Consider the following 17,199-nt stretch of genomic DNA (forward strand, 5'->3'; position numbering starts at 1 on the left):
ACTGCGGTCAGCGGCTGACGGACCTGACGCGTCTCCCCTGGCAACTGAGGAGAGACCTTTAAAAACCACGATTAATTCATGAACCGTTTGCAGCAGTCGGTTTATTTTTATGATACGATTCTCCGCTGTTATCATGTTATTATAAAATAAAAGAATGCAGTTTTTTTTATTTTAAAGAGCGCGCCGCTTTCTGTGACGTCAGGACGTCAACTCACTGGGGGAGCCCAGTGCGCAGGCGTGTGCTGTTTGTGGAGAATGCGCAGTGTGATTTTGATCAGAGCGGACGCGAGATGTCAGAGGGCGGAGGGCGGAGGGCGGAGGGCGGCGGAGGGCGGACATGTAGTTTGAAGTTGAACTTGCATCTGCAGGGCGCAGGGGAGTAACGTACTCGACAGGTGGCTTCTTAAACACCTGGTGCAGGTCGCCAACCCGGACTAAGAAACAACAGGTCTCGAATTTGCAGTTCTGGGGTGTTTTCGCGGTAATAGGCTCAGACTGATGGTCGCCATGTTTGTAAAGAACACCTGCAGTTTATGCGCCGCCATCATGATTCATCGAACAGTAGAGCGCATGCGTGGCCATCTTTGTGAAAGAACAATGTGTGGGTGGGGCTTCAGGGTCAGAAGAACATAAGAATTGGGAACAGGAGTAGGCCATCTAGCCCCTCGAGCCTGCTCTGCTATTCAACAAGATCATGGCTGATCTGGCCGTGGACTCAGCTCCACTTACCCGCCCGCTCCCCATAAACCTTAATTCTCTTATTGGTTAAAAATCTATCTATCTGTGATTTGAATACATTCAATGAGCTAGCCTCAACTGCTTCCTTGGGCAGAGAATTCCACAGATTCACAACCCTCTGGGAGAAGAAATTCCTTCTCAACTCGGTTTTAAATTGGCTCCCCTGTATTTTGAGGCTGTGCCTCCTAGTTCTAGTCTCCCCGACCAGTGGAAACAACCTCTCTGCCTCTATTTTGTCTATCCCTTTCATTATTTTAAATGTTTCTATAAGATCATCCCTCATCCTTCTGAACTCCAACGAGTAAAGACCCAGTCTGCTCAATCTATCATCATAAGGTAACCCTCTCATCTCCAGAATCAGCCTAGTGAATCGTCTCTGTACCCCCTCCAAAGCTAGTATATCCTTTGTTCTTTCACAAAGAAGGATGTGTGGGCGGGGCTTCAGGGTCCCAGTGAACCCAGCCAGAGTCAGCACCTTCAGGGGAGGAGAGGGAGGGGAACCAGTGAGTGTAGTACTGAACCCAGCCAGAGTCAGTACTTTCAGGGGAGGAGAGGGAGGGGAACCAGTGAGTGTAGAACTGAACCCAGCCAGAGTCAGCACCTTCAGGGGAAAGGAATCAGTGAGTGTAGAACTGAACCCAGCCAGAGGCATAGAAAATAGGTGTAGGAGTAGGGCATTCGGCCCTTCGAGCCTGCACCACCATTCAATAAGATCATGGCTGTTCATTCACCTCAGTACCCCTTTCCTGCTTTCTCTCCATACCCCTTGATCCACTTAGCCGTAAGGGCCATATCTAACTCCCTCTTGAATAAATCCAATGAACTGGCATCAGCAACTCTCTGCAGTAGAGAATTCCACAGGTTAACAACTCTGAGTGAAGAAGTTTCTCCTCATCAGTCCTAAATGGCTTACCCCTTATCCTTAGACTGTGTCCCCTGGTTCTGGACTTACCCAGCAGCGGGAACATTCTTCCTGCATCTAACCTGTCCAGTCCCGTCAGAATTTTATATGTTTCTATGAGATACCCTCTCATCCTTCTAAACTCCAGTGAATACAGGCCCAGTCGATCAAGTCTCTCCTCATATGTCAGTCCTGCCATCCCGGGAATCAGTCTGGTGAACCTTCGCGGCATTCCCTCAATAACAAGAACGTCTTTCCTCAGAGTGGGAGACCAAAACTGAACACAATATTCCAGTTAAGTCCTCACCAAGGCCCTGTACAACTGTAGTAAGACATCCCTGCTCCTGTACTCAAATCCCCTAGCCATGAAGGCCAACATACCATTTGCCTTATTCAAAGTTCGCCTGCTGTACCTGCATGCCAATTTTCAATGACTGATGTACCATGACACCCAGGTCTCATTGCACCTCCCCTTTTCCTAATCTGCTGCCATTCTGATAATATTCTGCCTTCGTGTTTTTGCCCCCAAAGTGGATAACCTCACATTTATCCACATTATACTGCATCTGCCATTCATTTGCCCACTCACCTAACCTGTCCAAGTCACCGTACAGCCTCTTGGCGTCCTCCTCACAGCTCACACAGCCACCCAGCTTAGTGTCATCTGCAAACTTGGAGATATTACACTCAATTTCTTCATCTAAATCATTAATATATATTGTAAATAGCTGGTGTTCCAGCACTGAACCCTGCGGCATCCCACTAATCACTGCCTGCCATTCTGAAAAGGATCCGTTTATCCTGACTCGCTGCTTCCTGTCTGCCAACCAGTTCTCTATCCACATCAGTACATTACCCCCAATACCATGTGCTTTAATTTTGCACACCAATCACTTGTGTGGGACTTGTCAAAATCCTTTTGAAAGTCCAAATACACCACATCCACTTGTCTCCCTTGTCCACTCTACTAGGTCCATCCTCAAAAAATTCTAGAAGATTTGTCAAGCATGATTTCCCTTTCATAAATCCATGCTGATTTGGACTGATCCTGTCACTGCTTTCCAAATGCGTTGCTATTTCATCTTTAATAATTGATTCCAACATTTTCCCCACTACTGATGTCAAACTAACCGATCTATAATTACCCGTTTTCTCTCTCCCTTTTTAAAAAAGTGGTGTTACATTAGCTACCCTCTAGTCCATAGGAACTGATCCAGAGTCGAAAAATGATCACCAATGCATCCACTATTTCCAGGGCCAGTTCCTTCAGTGCACTGGGATGCAGACTATCAAGTCCCGGGGATTAATCGGCCTTCAATCCCATCAATTTCCCTAACACAATTTCCAGCCTAATTGAATTTCCTTCAGATCCTCCTCCTCACTAGACCCTCGGTCCCTTGGTATTTCCGGAAGGTTATTTGTATCTTCCTTTGTGAAGACAAAACCAAAGTATTTGTTTAATTGGTCTGCCATTTCTTTGATCCCCATTATAAATTCACCTGATTCTGACTTCAAGGGACCTATGTTTGTCTTCACTAATCTTTTTCTCTTCTCATATCTATAGAAGCTTTTGCAGTCAGTTCTAATGTTCCCAGCAAGCTTCCTCTCATTCCTATTTTCCCCCTCCTAATTAAACCCTTTGTCCTCCTCTGCTGAATTCTAAATTTCTCCCAGTCCTCAGGTTTGCTGCTTTTTCTGGCCAAATTCTATGCCTCTTCCTTGGATTTAATTTCCCTTTTAGCCATGGTTGAGTCACCTTCCCCGTTTTATTTTTACTCCAGACAGGGATGTACAATTGTTGAAGTTCATCCATGTGATCTTTAAATGTTTGCCATTGCCTATCCACCGTCAACCCTTTAAGTATCATTCGCCAGTCTATTCTAGCCAATTCACGTCTCATACCATCAAAGTTACCTTTCCTTAAGTTCAGGACCCTAGTCTCTCAATTAACTGTGTCGCTCTCCATCTTAATAAAGAATTCTACCATATTATGGCCACTCTTCCCCAAGGGGTCTCGCACAACAAGATTGCTAATTAGTCCTTTCTCATTACTCATCACCCAGTCTAGGATGGCCAGCCCTCTAGTTGGTTCCTCGACATATTGGTCGAGAAAACCATCCTTAATACACTCCAGGAAATCCTCCTCCATCGTATTGCTACCAGTTTGGTTAGCCCAATCTATATGTAGATTAAAGTCGCCCATGATAACTGCTGTACCTTTATTGCACGCGTCCCTAATTTCTTGTTTGATGCTGTTCCCAACCTCACTACTACTCAGCACCATCAGGGGAGGGGAACCAGTGAGTGTACAAATTAACCCAGCCAGAATCAGCACCTTCAGAGGAGGCGAGGGGGGGGAAACCGGTGAGTGTAGAACTGAACCCAGCCAGAGTCAGTACTTTCAGGGGAGGAGAGGGAGGGGAACCAGTGAGTGTAGAACTGAACCCAGCCAGAGTCAGCACCTTCAGGGGAAAGGAACCAGTGAGTGTAGAACTGAACCCAGCCAGAGTCTGCACCTTCAGGGGAGGAGAAGGAGGGGAACCAGTGAGTGTAGAACTGAACCCAGCCAGAGTCAGCACCTTCAGGGGAAAGGAACCAGTGAGTGTAGAACTGAACCCAGCCAGAGTCTGCACCTTCAGGGGAGGAGAAGGAGGGGAACCAGTGGGTGTAGAACTGAACCCAGACAAAGTAGATGGTGAAAACTGGGAGTGGAGGACAAGCTGTCTTCAGACGTGCGAGGTGTTTGAATTTCAGGATGGGGGGAACGGAGAGTGTATGGGACGGGGATTTACAGCTTTGGAGGAACAAGAGAGGCAAGAATGTTACATGGAATCTAGAATTGTCTGTTCTGAATTTCTGTCTTGTACTTGCAGTAATGGTTTTTGTAAACTCCTTTTCCAGGGTATCAGAAGGGGAGGATTTGCAGACGAGAAACTCAAACCAAACATCACGTCAAAATCTAATGGAATAATTCGATTCCTCAGGACCTGAATATCATCGGCCTTTGAATGTGGAAGGAGAAATGTTTGTCTGTTCTGTCTGTGGGAACAGATTTCAAACATCAGTGTGACTGGAAAAGCACCGAGACACACACACCCGAGTGAGAGTGTTCCAGTGCACTGACTGTGGAAAGAGCTTTAACCAGTTACACAGCCTGAAAAAACATCGAACCTTTCACAGCGGGGAGAAACCGTACACGTGTTGTGTGTGTGGATGAGGCTTCAACTGATCATCCAACCTGGAGAGACACAAGGACACCCGCACCATGGAGAAACCGTGGGAATGTGGGGACTGTGGGAAGAGATTCAATTATCCATCACGGCTGGAAATTCATCGTCTCAGTCACACTGGGGAGAGGCCATTCACCTGCTCTGAGTGTGGGAAGGGATTCACTACCTCATCCAACCTGCTGTCACACCAGCGAGTGCACACTGGGGAGAGGCTGGTCACCTGCACCGTGTGTGGGAAGGGAGTCACTCAGTACTGTTCCTTGCTTAAACACCAGCGAGTTCACACTGGGGAGAGGCCATTCACCTGCTCTAAGTGTGGGAAGGGATTCAATCAGTCATCCCACCTGCTGACACACCAGCGAGTTCACAAGTAACTGCAGGGGTTGGATTCTGCTGTTATTGTTGCTCTTAATCACATCCAGGATTGAACTATGTTGGTTCTGACAGTTGGGAATTGTTTCTGCTGATAATTCCTATAATTGGGCTGGAGTTTAATATTCCGGATATATGTCAAATAAATCAGCTTTGTTTTCAACACTGTGCTGTTGATTTTTGTCTTTCCCACCTGAGTGTTTAGCCTCACCTGGCTGGAGCTTGGAAAGGGTAATCCGGGGGGAGGATTGTACGGGAATGGAACTTCAGCCTGGACACAGTCCTTCAGGACCACACAGAGGGGCAAATGGCACTTTGGTCTTTCTCATCTCTCTTCACTGACAGCAAAGTCGCCGTGCGAGTTAATCCTGAGGTGTGTCCCAGCCGCTCTCTTCCATGGTTCAAGGCTCCTGGGCACTGAACAGAAGGCTCCTTTACAACTGTGTTTAGAGTCAGGAAGAACAGCGGTGAATGCTGGGAACATGCTGTCAAATCAGAGATTGGTGTAAAACTGCAATCTCTTCCTGACAAAGTGAAACGGCAGGTTTCTGTTTCCAGTCTAAAGTTTACTCTGGTAATTATTCCACGAAGATTTAATGTGTTTATGTGACAGTCCTGAGTCCACCAGTTTAAGGCAGGCGTCAACTCATTTAACATAAACCCGTTTAAAATAAATTGGTTAAGTCTGCATTAAAATAGCAGACGGAGGAGTTCACAGGAGCCTGTTAACTGCTGGTGCAATTATACAAAAGACATTTGAACTCCAGATAAAGAAGGACCTGCAGTGTATTTCCCAGAATTCCCTGTTTATTGATGTGTGCGTGTTAGACACCAGGATAACTAAAAATACACAAGCCGGAACATCCATGGGGGTGTGATCCTGACAGTTACTCTGGGACCACTCTTGCTGCAGAACTCCACCTCTGACCCTGCTGAAGGTTGTAGGCTCAGGGAGTGGGGCCTCCAGGAGTGGACTGTAAGAACGCTGGGTTTTAGTAGATCAGATTTAGTATGAAACAGTAACCATAAAAATAAAGTCTTGCTTTGTTTTATATCGATGTATGTTTAACATTAGTGGACTTTATATTGAAGACCCGGGGTCGAATGAACTATTAGCTTGTAATCACTTTAGACACATGTCATACTCGCCTCAAGATTAACCCGCACGGTGACTTTGCTATCGGTGCAGAGAGACGAGAAAGACCAAAGTGCCGTTTGGCCCTCTGTGTGGCCCTGAAGGACTGTGTCCAGGCTAAAGTTCTGTTCCCGGCGTACAATTCTCCCCCTGGATTGTTCTTTGAGCTACAGCCAGGTGATGCTAAACACTCAGGTGGGAAAGGCAAAAATCTACAACAGTGTGTTTAAAACAAAGCTGATTTATTTGCCATCGGGGGGGACAATAGGTCAGATTATGAGGAATATGAGGAGCGGCGAGCGTTTGTGGCGGAGGAGCGGCGAGCGTTTGTGGCGGAGGAGCGGTGTGAGATCGTGGCGGAGGTGTGGCGAATGAGGGTACAGGGCCCAGAAGAGCCGAGGGCCCAGGGGCAGCACGGGTCAGCCCACACTGCGTTATGTGCGAGCACTGGGTCCATGCAGCAGAGCAGGTCTCCAGTCATCCTGCCACAGGATAAAGGCCTAGCTCTGTCAAGCCCGTGTGGTGGCTGATGTGCAACGATCACATCACGTTAAAAAAAATACACACACAGGCATCTTCCACCCCTTCAATTGGAGTTCAGGACTGGAACATTGGGTCCTTCATTGAAACATCCGTGAACCCCTGTGGAAGCAAGTCATCCTGGTTCCAGGGACCACCTATGATGATGATGATGAATCGACAGAAGGAATAGTATCCTGATTCGATAAGTATTTCCTTTTGATTTAATTATAATTATCCCTTTTAAGTTGAAATAGACTTTGTGCGAACAGAACTGAGAACTCTGCCTGTGTGTGGACTGAGCGGAACCTTGACGGATATTTATTTCTTTAAATGCCCCAGTAAAAGCAAACTCTAACATGTTTTGACTCGCAGATTCCTCGTAACTCCAATGAAACAGAAAGAGACTACTCGATGAAACCTAATCAGCCATTCAATGGAATGTTTTGTTTGATAAATGTCTTTCGGCTCAATGGTTTAATTGGCTGAGGTAACCAGAGTCACAGCGGCTGTACCTTATGGGGCTTTAAATATACGAAGAGCTTGCAGCTCAGGTCAGAGAGCACCCCGGGGAGAAGAAAGCTGACGGCTACAGCCAAGGTAGAACATCCCTTGGGCTGTCCCTGGAGAGGGAGCGGGCGGAGTCCACCGGTACACTGGAGACTTTCCACAACTGGGGATCACCGGATGGACTGGACTCAATTGTCGACAGCAGAACATTATTCTGATTTAATTTAATTATAATTTGGCATTGATTGTGCTGCTTTAAAAAGGGGGCTCGCTCGGTAATTTGATTTTGATTGATGACAATGTAATCCTAACTGGCATTTTAATTATCAAAGCCTGATAGTACATGGAAACAGCTTGTTAGATTATGAGTCTTATATAACTATAATATTGTATGAATATTACAATAAATATTCCTTTGTAGAAAGTCCAATATGAATATTTTTCACACATTTAGTATGAAATAGCAACACATTTGGAAAGCAGTGACGGGATCAGTCCAAGTCAGCATGGATTTATGAAAGGGAAATCCTGCTTGACAAATCTTATTGAATTTTTTTGAGGATGTAACTGGCAGAGTGGATAAGGGAGGACCAGTGGATGTGGTGTATTTCAACTTTCAAAAGGCTTTCGACAAGGTCCCACACAAGAGATTGGTGTGCAAAATTAAAGCACATGGTATCGGGGGTAGTGTACTGACATGGATAGAGAAATGGTTGGTAGACAGCAACCAAAGAGTCGGGATAAACGTATCCTTTTCAGAATGGCAGGCAGTGACTAGTGGGCTGCCGCAGGGCTCAGTGTTGGGACCCCAGCTATTTACAATATACATTAATGATTTGGATTAGGGAATTGAGTGTAATATATCCAAGTTTGCAGATGACACTAAGCAGGGTGGCGGGGTGAGCTGTGAGGAGGATGCTGAAAGGCTGCAGGGTGACTTGGACATGTTAGGTGAGTGGGCAAACGCGTGGCAGATGCAGTATAATGTGGATAAATGTGAGGTTATGTACTTTGGTGGCAAAAACACGAAGGCAGAATATTATCTGAATGGCGGCAGATTAGGAAAAGGGGAGGTGCAACGAGACCTGGGTGTCATGGTACATCAGTCATTGAAAGTTAGCATGCAGGTACAGCAGGCGGTGAAGAAGGCAAATGGTATGTTGGCCTTCATAGCTCGGGGATTTGAGTATCGGAGCAGAGAGGTCTTACTGCAGTTGTACAGGGCCTTAGTGAGGCCTCACCAGGAATATTGTGTTCAATTTTGGTCTCCTAATCTGAGGAAGGACGTTCTTGCTATTGAGGGAGTGCAGCGAAGGTTCACCAGACTGATTCCCGGAATGGCAGGGCTGACATGAGAAGAAACTGAATCGACTGGGCCTGTATTCTCTGGAGTTTAGAAGGATGAGAGGGGATCTCATAGAAACATATAAAATTCCCGATGTTGGGGAAGTCCAGAACCAGGGGACATAATCTAAGGATAAGGGGTAAGCCATTTAGGAATGAGATGAGGAGAAACTTCTTCACTCAGAGTTGTTAACCTGTGGAATTCCCTACCACAAAGAGTTGTTGATGCTAGTTCATTGGATATATTCAAGAGGGAGTTAGATATGGCCCTTATGGCTAAAGGGACCAAGAGGTATGGAGAGAAAGCGGGAAAGGGCTACTGAGGTGAATGATCAGTCATGATTTTATTGAATGGTGGTGCAGGCTCGAAGGGCTGAATGGCCGACTCCTGCACCTATTTTTATAAATTTCTATGAGTTGTATTATTGTGAAATCTACATATTCAAAATCAAGTCTGTGCTCACGGGACTAAGGTGTTTCGACTGTTTCTTTGGAGATCTCGATCTCAGCTAGGAATACCATAATAGCTCATAGGGAATGTAAGCAACTTCAGTTTGTCATATACAGGAGATTGGTGTCAATGACTGTGGGGTTGGTTTATATCAGACAGGAGGAGATTGGTGTCAGTGACGGGTTGATTTATAAGAACATAAGAAATAGCAACAGGGGTAGGCCATACAGTCCCTCGAGCCTGCTCCGCCATTTAATACGATCATGGCTGATCCGATCATGGACTCCGGTCCACTTCCCTGCCCGCTCTCCATAACCCCTTATTCCCTTTTCATTTAAGAAACTGTCCATTTCTGTCTTAAATGTATTCAATGTCCCAGCTTCCACAGCTCTCTGAGGCAGCGAGTTCCACAGATCCGCAACCCTCTGAGAGAAGAAATTTCTCCTCATCTCAATTCTAAGATTATGCCCTCTAGTTCTAGTCTCCCCTATCAGTGGAAACATCCTCTCTGCATCCACCTTGTCAAGCCCCCTCATAATCTTATTTGTTTTGATAAGATCATCTCTCATTCTTCTGAACTCCAATGCTTAGAGGCCCAACCTACTCAACCTTTCCTTATAAGTCAACTCCGGATTCAAACTTGTGATCCTTCTCTGAAATGCCTCCAAAGCAAGTATATCCTTTCGTACATATGGAAACCAAAACTGCGCACAGTATTCCAGGTGTGGCCTCACCAATATACAACTGTAGCAAGACTTCCCTGCTTTTATACTCCATCCTCTTTGCAATAAAGGCCAAAATTCCATTGGCCTTCCTGATCACTTGCTGTACCTGCATACTAACCTTTTGTGTTTCATGCACAGGTACCCCCAGGTCCCGCTGTACTGCAACACTTTGCAATCTTTCTCCATTTAAATAATAACTTGCTCTGTGATTTTTTTTCTGCCAAATCTCACACTTTCCAACATTATACTCCATCTGCCAAATTTTTGCCCACTCACTTAGCCTGTCTATGTTTTTTTGCAGATTTTTTGTGTCCTCCTCACACATTGTTTTCCTCCCATCTTTGTATCATCAGCAAACTTGGCTATATTACATTCGGTCCCTTCCTCCAAGTCGTTAATATAGATTGTATATAGTTGGGGTCCCAGCACTGATCCCTGCGGCACCCCACTGGTTACTGATTGCCAACCCGAGGATGAACCATTTATCCTGACTCTGTTTTCTGTTCGTTGCCCAATCCTCTATCCATGCTAATATATTACCCCCAATCCCATAAACTTCTATCTTGTGCAGTAACCTTTTATGTGGCACCTTGTCAAATGCCTTCTGGAAGTCCAAATACACCACATCCACTGGTTCCTCTTTATCCACCCTGTTCGTTGCATCCTCAAAGAATTCTAGCAAATTTGTCAAGAATGACTTCCCCTTCATAAATCCATGCTGACTCTGCCTGACCGAATTTTGCTTTTCCAAATGTCCTGCTACTGCTTCTTTAATAATGAACTCCAACATTTTCCCAAGCACAGATGTTAGGCTAACTAGTCTATACTTTCCTGCTTTTTGTCTGCCTCCTTTTTTATATAGGGCATTACATTTGCAGTTTTCCAATCTGCTGGGAATTTTGTTAAATTACAACCAATGCAGCCATAATCCCTGCCGCTACTTCTCTTAAGACCCTAGTGTTGTGTATCTGTAAAGCATGCACTCCCATGTTCTGCCACCAGGGAGCTCATCCCCTGAAGTCCCAAGGGATCTCAGCATCCCTTGGGAGCACTGTATATAAGCCGGCTCCTAAGGCCTGTTCCTCACTCTGGAGTGTCTTATTAAAGACTGAGGTCACTGTTACTTCAACCCCGCTGTGTGCAGCCTCATCTGTGTTAGGAACACAATAAATAGCGACGAGAATACGAATCCAATGCAAAGATGCAGCAAACTGGAGAATCCTGGAGAAATTCTCGGAGGGTGAGGACTCTCAAGCCTATGTCGAACGGCTAGACCAGTACTTTGTAGCCAAGGAGCTGGACAGAGAAGGAAGTGCTGCAAAAAGGAGAGCGGTCCTCCTCACAGTCTGCGGGACACCGACCTACAGCCTCCTGAAGAATCTTCTGGCTCCGGTGAAACCCACAGATAAGTCATATGAGCAGCTGTGTACACTGATTCGGGAGCATCTTAACCCGAGGGAGAGCAGGCTGATCGGTTCTACACGTGCCAGCGATCTGAAGGTCAGGAAGTGGCGAGCTACGCTGTCAAGCTAAGGTGACTTGCAGGACAATGTGAGTTTGATGGTTTCCTGGAGCAAATGCTCAGACCTTTTTGTACTGGGCATTGGCCGCGAGACCATCGTACGAAAACGTTTGACTGTAGAGGCGCCAGCCCTCAGTAAGGCCATTGCGATAGCACAGGCGTTTATGTCCACCAGTGATAACACCAAACAAATCTCTCATCACACACATGCTAGCAATGTTCATAAATTAACTGGAACTGTGTTTGCGAGCAGAAATGTACAGGGCCAAACCCACGAGTCTGCAACTGCCAGCAGACCTCCGGTGACCCAGATGGCTCAGAGTCCCCAACAAAGGATGAATGCAAGGCAATTCACACCTTGTTGCCGTTGTGGAGGCTTCCATTCTGCCTATTCATGCCACATCAAAGGGTATGTTTGCAAGAGCTGTGGAACAATGGGGCACCTCCAACGAGCTTGCAAACAAGCTGCAAGCTCTGCAAAACCTGCCATCCACCACGTGGCAGAGGAAAATCGGTCCATGGTGGATTAAAGCAATTTCAAGCCGCAGAGAGAGGAGGCAGTTGCTGAAGTACATGGGTGCACACATTTTCAATGAAATGTCCACCTATAATGCTAAACGTAAAATTGAATGGCTTGCCCATAGCTATGGAACTGGACACTGGCACTAGCATCATGAGTAAAAAGATGTTTGAGAGACTGTGGTGCAACAAGGCATTCAGACCAGCCCTGAGCCCCATCCACACGAAACTGAGAACGTACACCAAAGAGCTTATCACTGTCCTGGGCAGCGCCATGGTCAAGGTCACCTACGAGGGCATGGTGCACGAACTGCCACTCTGGATTGTCGCGGGAGATGGCCCCACACTGCTTGGAAGGAGCTCGCTGGGCAAAATCCGCTGGAACTGGGATGACATCCGAGCGCTATCACATGGCGATGAGGCCTCATGTGCCCAGCTTCTTAACAAATTTCTTTCCCTTTTTGAGCCAGGCATTGGAAACTTTTCCAGGGTGAAGGTGCGGATCCACTTGGTCCCAGAGGCATGATGACAGAGAGAGTGGAAATCAAACTGGACAGGCTGCAACGCGAGAGCGTCATCTCCCCAGTGAAATTTAGCGAGTGGGCCAGCCCAATTGTTCCAGTAATCAAAAGTGATGGCATGGTCAGGATTTGTGGCGATTATAATGTAACTGTTAATGGTTTCTCGCTACAGGACCAATACCTACTACCTAAGGCAGACGACCATTTGCGACGCTGGCAGGAGGCAAGACGCTCACCAAGCTCGACCTGACTTCGGCAGGAGCTGGAGGAGTCTTCGAAGGGCCTCACCTGCATCAACACGCACAAGGGACTGTTCATCTACAACAGATGCCTGTTTGGGCTGCAGCAATCTTCTGGAGAAACATGGAGAGCGTACTCAAGTCGGTACCACACACGGTGGTCTTTCAGGACGACATATTGGTCACGGGTCGGGATACCACCGAGCACCTACAAAACCTGGAGGAGGTCCTCCAGCAACTGGATGGCGTAGGGCTGCGGCTGAAGAGGTAGAAATGCATCTTCATGGCAACAGAAGTGGAGTTTTTGGGGAGAAAGATCGCGGCGGGCGGCATTTGGCCCACAGACGCCAAGACAGAGGCTATCAGGAACGCGCCCAGGCCACAGAACGTCACAGAGCTGCGGTCATTCCTGGGACTCCTCAACTATTTTGGTAACTTCCTACCGGGGTTAAGCACCATTTTAGAGCCCCTACATGTGTTATTGTGCAAAGGTGAGAACTGGGTATGGGGAAAAAAACAAGTAATTGCTTTTGAGAAAGCCAGAAACTTTTTATGCTCCAACAAGATGCTTGTATAGTGTAACCCATGTAAAAGACTTGTGTTAGCATGTGACATGTCGTCTATGGAGTCGGGTGTGTATTACAACAAGCTAACATTGTGGGGAAGTTGCAATCTGTTGCCTATGCTTCCAGGAGCTTGTCTAAGGCCGAGAGAGCCGACAGCATGATTGAGAAAGAGGCATTAGTGTGTGTGTGTTCGGTGTAAAGAAAATGCATCAGTACCTGTTTGGCCTCAAATTTGAGCTGGAAACCGATCACAAGCCCCTCACATCCCTGTTCGCTGAAAACAAGGGGATAAATATTAATGCCTCAGCCTGCATACAAAGGTGGGCACTCAGCGTATAACTATACCATCCGCTACAGGCCAGGCACCGAGAACTGTGCGGATGCTCTCAGTCGGCTACCATTGCCCACCACTGGGGTGGAAATGGCGCAGCCTGCAAATTTGTTGATGGTGGCGCAGCCCGCGGACTTGTTGATGGTCATAGAAGTGTTTGAAAATGATGAATCACCTGTCACGGCCCGCCAGATTAGGACTTGGAACAGCCAAGATCCTCTGGTGTCCCTAGTAAAAACAAATGTGTACTGCATGGGAGCTGGGTCAGCATCCCTGTTGAAATGCAAGAGCCAATCAGGCCGTTCCAGCGGCGAAAGGACAAGCTCTCCATTCAGGCAGATTGCCTGTTGTGGGGTAACCGCATGGTGCTACCAAAAAAGGACAGGGAGACATTCATCTTGGATCTCCACAGCACACACCCGGGTATAGTAATGATGAAAGCGATAGCCAGATCCCATGTGTGGTGGCGCGGTATCGACTCTGACTTAGAGTCCTGTGTACGGCAATGCAGCGTATGTGCTCAGTTGAGCAACGCGCCCAGAGAGGCACCACTAAGTTTGTGGTCCTGGCCCTCCAGACCATGGTCGAGGATCCATGTCGACTATGCGGGCCCGTTTCTCGGTAAAATGTTCCTGGTGGTTGTGGATGCTTTTTCAAAATGGATTGAAGGTGAAATAATGTCGGGAAGCACCGCCACCGCCACCATTGAAAGCCTGAGGGCCATGTTTTCCATCCACGGCCTGCCTGACATACTGGTCAGTGACAACGGGCCATGTTTCACCAGTGGTGAATTTAAAGAATTCATGACCCGCAATGGGATCAAACATGTCACCTCGGCCCCGTTTAAACCAGCCTCAAATGGGTAGGCAGAGCGGGTAGTACAAACCATCAAACAGGGCTTTAAACGAGTCACAGAAGGCTCAATCCAAACCCGCCTGTCCCGAGTACTGCTCAGCTACCGCACAAGACCCCACTCGCTCACAGGGTTACTTCCGGCTGAGCTACTTATGAAAAGAATACTTAAAACCAGACTCTTGCTGGTTCACCCCAACCTGCATGATCAGGTAGAGAGCAGGCGGCAGCAACAAAATGTAAACGATGGTCGCACCACTGTGTCACGGGAAATTGATCTGAATGACCCTGTGTATGTGCTAAACTATGGACATGGTCCCAAGTGGATCATGGGCTCGGTGATAGCTAAAGAAAGGAATAGGGTGTTTGTAGTCAAACTAGACAATGGACAAATTTGCAGAAAACACCTGGACCAAACGAGGCTGCGGTTCACAGACTGCCCTGAACAACCCACAGCAGACACCACCTTTTTCAAGCCCACAACACACACCCAAAGGATCAACGATACCACGGCGGACCAGGAAATCGAACCCATCATGCCCAATAGCCCAGCAAGGCCAGGCTCACCCAGCAGCCCTGCAGGGCCAACAGCACGCCAGTCCAGCGATGGCACAGTCAACATACGAGAACAGACATTTGTACCGAGGCGGTCCACCAGGGAAAGAAAGGCTCCCGACCACCTCATGTTGGCAATAGTTTTCTCTGACTTTGGTGGGGGGAATGATGTTGTGTATCTGTAAAGTATGCACTCCCATGTTCCGCCACCAGGGAACTCATCCCCTGAAGTCCCAAGGGATCTCAGCATCCCTTGGGAGTATTGTATATAAGACGGCCCATAAGGCCTGCTCCTCACTCTGGAGTTTCTTATTAAAGACTGAGGTCACTGTTACTTTAACCTCCCTGTATGCAGCCTCATCTGAGTTAGGAACACAATAACATCCTGTTTTAATCCAAACTTCAATCTTCAAATTTTAACCCTTTTGATATCTCCAGACTGCGCTCACGCAAAACGGTTCAGAAATGCGATCTTGTGCTCCCACGTATTGTACCTCAGAAAATTTATCCCATGCTGTTAAGAGAAGCAAGAGAGGAAATTGAAGAGCCTCTGACCATTATTTCCTAATCCTCTCTGTTTACAGGTATGGTGTCGGATGACTGGAGGACTGCTAATGTTGTACCATTGTTATAAAAGAGAGAATGGGATAGACCGAGTAATTACTGACCAGTCACCTAACCTCAGTGGTGGGAAAATTATTGGAATGAATTCTGAGGGACAGGATAAATATTCAGAAAAACATGGATTAATCAAGGACAGTCAGCATGGAATTTTTAAGAGAACGTCGTGCCCGACTAACTGAATTTTTTAAGGAGGTAACAAGGAGGGTCGATGAGGGTACTGCCTTTGATGTGGTCTATATGGATTTTAGCAAGGTCCCACATGGCAGGCTGGTCATGAAAGTAAAAGCTCATGGGATCCAAGGCAAAGTGGCAAGTTGGATCCAAAGTTGACTGAGAGGCAGGAAGCAAAGGGTAATGGTTGATGGGTGTTTTTGTGACTAGAAGAATGCTTCTGGTCACAAAAACGCCAGTACTAGAACCCTTGCTTTTTGTTGTATATAATCAATGATTTAGACTTGAATGTAGGGGGTATGATTAAGAAGTTTGCAAATGATACAAAAATGGCCATGTGGTTGTAGACTTCAGGAAGTTATCAATGGAGTGGTCAGAGGGCGGAACAGTGGCAAATGGAATTTAATCGGGAGATGTCTGAAATAATGCATTTTGGGAGGGCTAACAAAGCGAGGGAATAGACAATAAATGGTAGGACACTGAGAAGTGTAGAGGAACAAAGGGACCTTGGAGTGTATATCCACAGATCCCTGAAGGTAGCAGGACCAGTAGATAGAGTGGTTAAGCAGGCAAAGGGGATACTTTCTTCTATTTGCTGAGGCAGAGAATGTAAGAGCAGGGTGGTTATGCTTGAACTGTATAAAACAGTAGTTAGGCCACAGTTAGAGTACTGCGACAGTTCTGGTCACATTACAGGAAAGATGTGATTGCACTAGAGAGGGCACAGAGGAGATTTACAAGGATGTTGCCTGGACTGGAGAATTTTAGCTACGAGGAAAGATTGGGAAGGCTGGGGTTGTTATTTTTGGAAGAGAGGAGGCTGAGGGGAGATCTGATTGAAGTGGATAGGATTATGAGAGGCCTAGACAGTGTGGATAGGAAGGACCTATTTTGCTTAGCAGAGTGTTCAATAACCAGGGGACAAAGTTTTAAAATAATTGGGACGAGGTTTAGCGGGGAGTTGAGAAATCTTTTCGTCCAGAGGGTGCTGGAGGTCTGGAACTCACTGCCTGAAAGAATGGTAGAGGCAGAAACCCTCGTATTAGTTTAAAATATTTGGATATGCACTTGAAGTGCCATAACCTACAAGGCTAGAACCAAGAGCTGGAAAGTGGAATTAGGCTGGGTAGCTCTTTGCCATGACCTCCTTCTGTGCTGTAAATGTCCACAGTTTCTAGGGTTATCTATTAAAATCGAGATGCTCAGAAGGCCAGAATTGAAGGAGTGCAAATTTCTTGAGGTTGAATGATCAGCCATGATCTTATTGAATGGTGGTGCAGGCTCGAAGGGCCGAATGGCCTACTCCTGCACCTAATTTCGATGTTTCTATGTTTCTCGGAGAGTTATAGGGCTGGTGGTTACAGAAATAGGGAA

The 17,199-nt window shown here is 46.7% G+C and overlaps 2 protein-coding genes across 2 annotated transcripts in view; both read left to right on the forward strand.

Annotated features, from left to right (window-relative positions):
• LOC139273419 (histone H2A) overlaps positions 1 to 17,199 on the forward strand; it is a 605,799-nt gene that overhangs the window by 98,807 nt on the left and 489,793 nt on the right. The gene's annotated exons all lie outside the window — the stretch shown is intronic.
• On the forward strand, positions 368 to 5,447 carry LOC139273430 (zinc finger protein 239-like). The gene is made up of 2 exons (XM_070890342.1): positions 368 to 448; positions 4,541 to 5,447. Exon 2 carries the CDS (start codon positions 4,905 to 4,907, stop codon positions 5,241 to 5,243), a length of 339 nt encoding a protein of 112 aa, XP_070746443.1. The 5' UTR covers positions 368 to 448; positions 4,541 to 4,904; the 3' UTR covers positions 5,244 to 5,447.

This window comes from Pristiophorus japonicus, chromosome 9, assembly GCF_044704955.1.
Source record: "Pristiophorus japonicus isolate sPriJap1 chromosome 9, sPriJap1.hap1, whole genome shotgun sequence".
NCBI classification, from domain to species: Eukaryota; Metazoa; Chordata; class Chondrichthyes; family Pristiophoridae; genus Pristiophorus; species Pristiophorus japonicus.